Source organism: Mirounga angustirostris, unplaced genomic scaffold, assembly GCF_029215605.1.
Source record: "Mirounga angustirostris isolate CCGP_5_RB_7025 unplaced genomic scaffold, mMirAng1.0.hap1 SCAF_16, whole genome shotgun sequence".
Classification (NCBI taxonomy): Eukaryota; Metazoa; Chordata; class Mammalia; order Carnivora; family Phocidae; genus Mirounga; species Mirounga angustirostris.
Genome location: NW_026991724.1, coordinates 56,638,013 through 56,645,588, shown reverse-complemented (window position 1 = coordinate 56,645,588; position 7,576 = coordinate 56,638,013). Strand labels below are relative to the sequence as shown.

General features: G+C 57.2%; 1 protein-coding gene across 1 annotated transcript; it reads left to right on the top strand.

Moving 5' to 3' along the window:
• Positions 1 to 782: 782 nt before the first annotated feature.
• LOC135362829 (leukocyte immunoglobulin-like receptor subfamily B member 3) lies at positions 783 to 6,602 on the top strand. Its single transcript, XM_064580882.1, has 12 exons — positions 783 to 868; positions 1,025 to 1,060; positions 1,241 to 1,525; positions 1,672 to 1,974; positions 2,198 to 2,494; positions 2,698 to 3,000; positions 4,135 to 4,251; positions 4,583 to 4,625; positions 4,705 to 4,742; positions 4,926 to 4,978; positions 5,736 to 5,780; positions 5,977 to 6,602. Exons 1-12 carry the CDS (start codon positions 835 to 837, stop codon positions 6,124 to 6,126), a joined length of 1,704 nt encoding a protein of 567 aa, XP_064436952.1. The 5' UTR covers positions 783 to 834; the 3' UTR covers positions 6,127 to 6,602.
• Positions 6,603 to 7,576: the final 974 nt, after the last annotated feature.

Below are 7,576 nucleotides of genomic sequence, written 5' to 3'. Positions count from 1 at the left end.
GGGGTGAGTTCAGGACGACATGCAGCAGATGGGAACTGAGGCTCAGATCAAGGACATTACCTCCCAAGGTCATGCTGGCAGAGGATGATCCAGGAATAGTTCAATGAAGATCCACTTTCCTTCAAAATCAGAGCTCTAGCCCAAATAAATGTTCCCTGATGCCTGCACACAGGACCCCCCAGGGTGGGGAGGACGGCTGTGTCCCAGGAACAAGGGGCACCGCAGAGCCAGGAGGGACTCGCAGTGATATTCCCAGGAAGGGGGGAGGTGGACAATGTCAGAGCAAAATAGAGAAGTTCAGGGAGATTGTGATAGAAAGAGAACCTAAACTGCAGGGCCGTGAGAAGGGTTGTGTTTCCTTCCCCATTTGCCTGTATTTCTCCTCGGGGCTCATTGCAAGGGTGACCTCGACCTGAGCCGAGCAGAGGCGTCACATGTGGGTCTGTGTTGACATGAGCTCCCCAGCACAGCAGGAACCCCCACCCCCTGCAGCATCTCTGGGCCTGGGGACCCCGTCCACGGTGAGGACCCCAGGGATGTGCTGAGGATGAAGGAGACCCATGGGGGAGGCTCTGGGAGGGAAGGACATGCCTGGTCTCCTCACCTGGATGGGGCATCTCAGGAAGCCTCGGGGTCCACTTGCTGCACCATCATGGACACCAGAGCCAGGCTAGGTCCTGGGGAGGGGCTGTTCCCTTCCTGTGGGGCTGCTGACGTGACAATCCCGTGACGGACAGGAACAGCCTCCGCGTGGCCACACCCTGTGTGTCTGTCCGTCCTGTGGGCGCCTTGCTCCCTCCGTCTGCACAGCCGGAACCAGAGAGAGCAGACGCCATGACCCCCACCCTGACGGCCCTGCTCTGTCTCGGTGAGATCTGAGGAGGGGAGGGGACGCCCTATTCTGGGAGGGACCCGCCCCACAGCCAGGCCCTGGTCTGTCAGAGACCCCAGACTCAGGAGGCTCACGGGAGGAGCGGTTCTGCTCAGGATTCGGGGCAAACCTCTCACAGGAACTCTCTTCCAGGGCTGAGTGTGGGCCCCAGGACCCGAGTGCAGGCAGGTGAGTCTGTCCCCAGGGTTCCCAGTCCCACCTCCTCACTGGGGACAGGGGTCACCCACCAGGCAGAGGGGATGGAGAACAGCATTTCAGGCTGACAGAGGGGGACGTCTGGGGGTTTGGGGCAGAGCTGGGACCTGGGGGTGGGGAAGGTCTTGTGTCCCAGCCTCCGTTTCCTTCCAGGGACCCTCCCCAAACCCACCATCTGGGCTGAGCCAGGCTCTGTGATCCCCCGGGGGACCCCTGTGACCATCTGGTGTCAGGGGAGCCTGGAGGCCCAGGAGTACCGCCTGCAAAAAGAGGGAAACTCGGAGACCTGGCACAGTCAGAAGCCACTGGAGCCCAAGGACAAGGCCAAGCTCTCCATCAAATACATGACACATGTAGAGGCAGGACGATATCTCTGTAACTATCTCAGTCCCACTGGCTGGTCAGAGCCCAGTGACCCCCTGGAGCTGGTGGTGACAGGTGCGAGCCCACTCAGGGTCCCAGCCCCAGGCTGTGCCCTCAGGAAGGGGGTCTGCTCTCAGGGTGTCTCCCTCTCACAGCCCAGCCCTGGGGATAATGTGGGGGATCTGAGCCCCATTTAACACCGTCCCCTCCTCCTCTCCTAGGATCGCATGGCAAACCCAGCCTCTCAGCCCTGCCCAGCCCTGTCGTGACCTCAGGAGGGAATGTGACCTTCCAGTGTGGCTCACGGTTGGGACTCAACAGGTTCGTCCTGATGAGGGAAGGAGAACACCAGACCTTCTGGACCCTGGACTCCCAGCGAGCCCCCAGTGGGGGGTCCCAGGCCCTGTTCCCTGTGGGCCCCGTGACCCCCAGCCCCAGGTGGACGTTCAGATGCTATGGTTATTACAACAACAACCCTCAGGTGTGGTCGGACCCCAGTGACCCCCTGGAGCTGCTGGTCTCAGGTGAGGGAGTCTGATTGTTGCCCCATCCCTGTTTTGAGGCACCAGACAGGTTATGGGGGCTCCGCTCCCAGGGGAGCCCCAGATGAGAGGGTGGGGTGAGGGGACAACAGGGGCTCACAGGTCAGAGTCACAGAGGGTGATGGACAGTGAGACGGGGGTCAGGATGGGAGAAGGGAGGTTTGGGGAGCATCAGCCCCTGCAATCCACGGCTGGTCTCTCCCAGGTGCATTGGGGAAGCCCTCCCTCCTGACCCAGCAGGGCCCTGTCGTGACCTCTGGACAGAGCCTGACCCTCCAGTGTCGCTCTGATGTCGGCTACGACAGATTCGCTCTGTCCAAGGAGGGCGCACGGGACCCTCCCCAGCTTCTTGGCCAACAGCCCCAGGCTGGGCTCTCTGGGGCAGACTTCTACCTGGGCCCTGTGAGACCCTCCCTCGGGGGCCGGTATACATGCTATGGTGGACGCAAGCTCTCCTCCGAGTGGTCGGCCCCCAGTGACCCCCTGGACATCCTGGTCGCAGGTGAGATGCGACGGGGTCAGTCAGGACCCCAGACTCTGCACAGGTCCTGCCAGGGGGCCCAGGTGGTGGTGGTGGGACCAGGGGTGTGGGGTCCCCAGGGAGGGAGAGAGACAGGGGACGGGGAAGGGAGAGACTCAGAGGACAGACAGTCTCAGTTCAGAGCAAGGGCTGGACAGCCCTTCACCTGCCCTTCCTCTCTCTAGGACAGCTCCCCTACACACCCTCCCTCTCAGTGCAGCCGGGACCCACGGTGACCTCAGGAGAGAATGTGACCCTGCTGTGTCAGTCATGGAGCTCTGAGGACACTTTCCTTCTGTCCAAGGAGGGGGCAGCCGATCCCCCCCTGCGTCTTAGATCAAAGCGCCGAGCTGGGCAGCACCAGGCTGAATTCTCCATGAGTCCTGTGACCTCAGCCCACGGGGGGACCTACAGGTGCTACGGCTCATCCAGCGCCTCCCCCTACCTGTTGTCCCAGCCCAGTGACCCCCTGGAGCTCCTGGTCTCAGGTGAGGGGCCCCTTATCCTGTCCCCTCTGTGTCCCAACATTGTCTTCAGGACCCTGTGCCCAGGAGGGCTCTGGTCTAGGATGGGAGTGAGGGGCTCTGAGGGAGCATCAGCAGAGGGGTCCACAGCTCACAGTGCAGGAGGGAAACAGGGCCCTCCCACCCCTGCCTCGTCCTTCGCCCCCATCACCAGAATTCTCCAGGCGGAGGAGGGGGACCTTGGGGGCCACAGGGCACATGAGGGAGAAGAGTGTGAGCAGAGACAGGGTCTCTAGGGGAAGCTCCAGCCCCCCTCTTGTCTTTTTACCCGGGACCCCCTACAGACCCCGGCCCCTCATCCACAGGGCCCAGCTCAACAGCTGGTGAGTCACAGGGGCCGCTGTCCAGGGGCTTTTCTTCCAGTCTCTCAGAGATGCCAGGGGGACAGCGGGGCTCCAGGGGCTCTGAGGGTGAGTGAGGCTCTCTGTCAGGAGTGGTGGGAGGGCCCATGGGGAGCAGGGGCTGAGTTACACCCTCAGTTCAGGGTCCTCTGCAGGCGTTGGCCTGGACATGCCCCTCTCCTGTGTGGGCCTCAGTGTCCCCAAGTGTAAAGGAGAGAGTCGTGGCCTAGAGTAGATTTCCCCTCAGTTCCGACCAGGGCTCTGACCGTGGGAGAGGAGGACTCACGGGGAAGCCCCCAGGTCATGACCTATGCGGGGGCCTTCCCTCTGCAGCTGGTGACGTTGCAGGAGGAGGGGAGGGAGGACGATGGCTGGGGGCGTTCAGGTGATAGGGGATTTGGAAGGACCCTCAGCTCCAGAAGAAGATGCTGGGACAGGCCGTGCCCCACGTGAGGAGCCCAGAGCCTCGAGCTGGTGTCCCCACAGGGGACAGCATGAGGAGAGCACGGGGAGCCCACAGCCCTGGTCCCAGCCCCAGCCCTGCCGCCCCCACGCTGGGCGACCTGAGACATGTGAATGACCTCTCTGTGCCTCAGTTTCCTGTCTGTGGAGTGGGCGGGAGGGGCGGCAATCCCCTGCTGCGTGATCGTTGACAGGGTCAGAGGTGAATGCACAGAGCCCAGCAGGTGCCTGGCACACAGTAGGTGCTCAGTTAAATGGCATCACTGGCTCGTTCATGGTGTGGCTCCTGCCCAAGGTCCCCACTGGTACCTGTACGTCCTCATCGGGGTCTCGGTGGCCTTCGTCCTGCTGCTCAGCCTCCTTGTCCTCCTCCTGGTCCGACACCGGCGTCGGGGCGAAGGCAGGAAGCCAGGTGAGAAGGGGAGGGGGTGACGGGCCCCAGGGGGTGGTGGCTGTCCTGTGGGCCGACCGAGGGCGGGCTCAGGGCAGTGGCCAGAGAGGGAAGCTGGAGAGGTAGGAAAGGCTGGTGTGGAAAGACACTTGCAGAATCTCAAGTCAGAGAGTCTAGAAAGAAAACACCCAGGTGGGACCCACGTGCCAATTGAAGGTTTTTCCTCTTTTCAATCTCGGGAGATGGAGACACACACAGACAATATGTGTGAAGGGCTCCTTTCCCTGGAATCACATGGGGGGTGGTCGTAACCTCCCAGCCCAGAGGGAGGCTGATTCCCAATGTCCTGCAGGGGCTGCAGACGCGGAGCCCAAGGACAGAGGCCTGCAGGACAGGTAACTCTTACTCGCACACCCCCTAGACTCCCACCTACCCGCCCCCTCTATGCCCCCTAACACCCTGTCTCCTCCCCAGCTCCAGCCCAGCTGCTGCCACCCAGGAGGAGAGCCTCTGTGAGAGGAAGGGGATTGCCCTGGGGGTGGGCTGGGAGGGTCTGGGGGTAAGGGGTGAGGACCGAATTCCCACATGCATGACCTTGGCACCTCACCCCACTGCTGAATCCCCTGGATCACATCTGCCCTGTCTGAGAAGCTCAGGGGACCTTGCCAAGAGTTACCCCCCATTCTCCCCAGCAGATGCTGCCGTGCAAGACACTCAACCTGAGGAGGGGGTGGAGCTGGACCATCAGGTGAGACCCCCACTCTCGTGCAGACCCCAGGGCCCTCGTGGTGCCAAACTTAATCCAATGGACACTTCTCTGTCCTCACACCACCCAGTCTCAGCAGTGTCCCTCAGATGCCCTCTCCCTCCTTGGGCATTCTGGGTCAGCCTGCTGTGACCGCATGGGGCCTCCTCCGTGCTCCCCTTGTCTGGCTCCCTGACCGCTGTCTGACTTCTGGTTGTTGAGGTGCATGCCCAGGTCTCAAGAGGGTGCATGAAGAAATGAATCACCCACAGGTCTTAGGCCCCCTTCATTCATTCACCCAGTAAATGGGCACAGGAAGCCCACCATTTACCAGGCCCCACCTAGTGCTGCAAGCACAGCAGTGGGCAAATATGAACCACCCTCCATGCGCTCACCTTGTGGGTGACAGACAATATGCAAGGAAGTGGGCAGCACCCTCGAGTGCAAAGTGTGGCCAAGGAAAATAAAACAAGAGAAGGGGGTAGCAGGTGCAAAGGTCCTGAGGCAGCAACATGTTTTGAAGGAACAGAGGCTATGTGGCTGGAACCAAATGAGCAAGAAACAGTGTCAGGAATAGAATCAGAGCCATAGAAAGCATTGCATGTCTCAAGGCTCAGGAAGCCCCTGGAGAGTCCACCAGGAAAGTGACCTAATCTGCCTGAAAGTTTGAAAGCATCACTCTGGCAACAGTGTGGAAAAGGGTCTGAGGCGGTCGATTGGAATCAAGGAGACAAACCTCCCCCTCACTGTCTGTCTGCAGCAGAACACACAGGATGAAGACCCCCAGGGATCGACATATGCCCAGGTGAGCCACTCAAGATCAAGACTCAGGCAGGGACTGGCCCCTTCTCCTTCCCCTGTGTCGGGGGGATTGCTGGACTCGGAGGACAGACAAGCAGAGGAAGACAGGCAGACAGACTGTCAGGTGGGTCCCTTCTTCTCTGAGTCCCCAGGCTCCCCCCACCCCAACCATGCACCTCCCCTCTTTCTCTCCCCCACAGGACACTGCTGCATCTGGCGCCCCCCAGGACGTGACCTACGCCCAGCTGAACCGCTTGACCCTCCGACGAGAGACAAGTGCATCCCCTCCCTCCCCATCAGGGGAGCTCCCAGCAGAGCCCAGCATGTATGCTGCTCTGGCCATCCACTAGCCCAGGAAGGACCCAGACCCCACACTCCAGGGAAGGGGACCGCAAAGACCCTGGAAGGCACAGGAGCTGCCCACAGTGGGTGCCACCTAATGACCCCAGCCAACCTGGACTCCTCACGCAGACCAGTAGGAACTCCCGGGACCCTCCGGGAGTCGCCTGATTCTGCCATCAAAGATAGTACTATCTCTATACTCTGGAAACTAAAGCGATGGATTTCTCAATAATCCATGAATGAAATGAGAAAACCAAAATGAAAATGAGAGAATGTTTACACTGAAGGACAATGTAAATGTTACACATCAAACCTATGAAATGGGAAAATTAAGAACCAAGTCAATGATCCAAGTTATCATACCATGAATTTAAAAAAAGAATAGCAAATTATTTGAAATGAAGGTAGAAGGAAGGAAATACAGTGATAAGAGAAGCTACTAATGAGGTCAAACAAAAAATAAAGAAGAATCTAAAGCCCAAAATGTTCATTTTTGTAAATATTAATCCCATGTATAAATCCTAGCCACAATGGCCAAGAAACAGAGAGAGAGAGAAAGAGAAGGCGCACATCACATCACATCACCATTTAGAACAGTATCACATCCTACAGACTTTAAATCGATAACAGAGTTTATTATGTTCACCTTTATTAGTTATATTATGAACAATTTTATGCCAAAATATTAGAAAATGTAGATAAAACTGACAAAATCCTCAAAAATACAGGTTACCAAAATGATGGACGTAGGGATAAATAGAAAATCTGAATTGCTGTATGTGTAAAACATGGTGAATATGCAATTAAAGTTTTTCCCACAAAGTGAACTGAATCTGGAAAGTTTCACTGGTGAATGCCTCCAAATACTGATGCACTTGTGAAATACACACACACGTGGACAATGGATACACCTACCTACACACAAACACGTGAACACACAGATACTCCTACACACATGGACATGTGAGCACACGGACACACATACATGCACACGAACACATGAACACACATGCACATGGACACACCTGTGCATCTATAAACATGTGAGCACACATGAACACGTGGACGCACATACACACAAACATGTAAACACACATGGACATGTGAACACATGAGAAATACAGACACATGCATGTGAACACACATGCACATGGACACACCTGCACGCCTGAACACATGGACACACACGAACACGTGGGCACACACACAAACATGTGAACACACATGGACCTGTGGACATGCCTACACACACGAACATGTGAGCACACACATGAACACACGTGCACATACACATACCAAACTTACACAGGCTTCCCCTGAGAATAGAGAAAGAAGGAATACTTCCCTAGCACATTTTATCAGGCCAGAAAAACAAAAATTGACATGAAAACTTGACAAGAAGAACCAACCAGTTAAGTAAAGGGAAAAAAAAGTGATAAGCACTGAATGGATAAAATA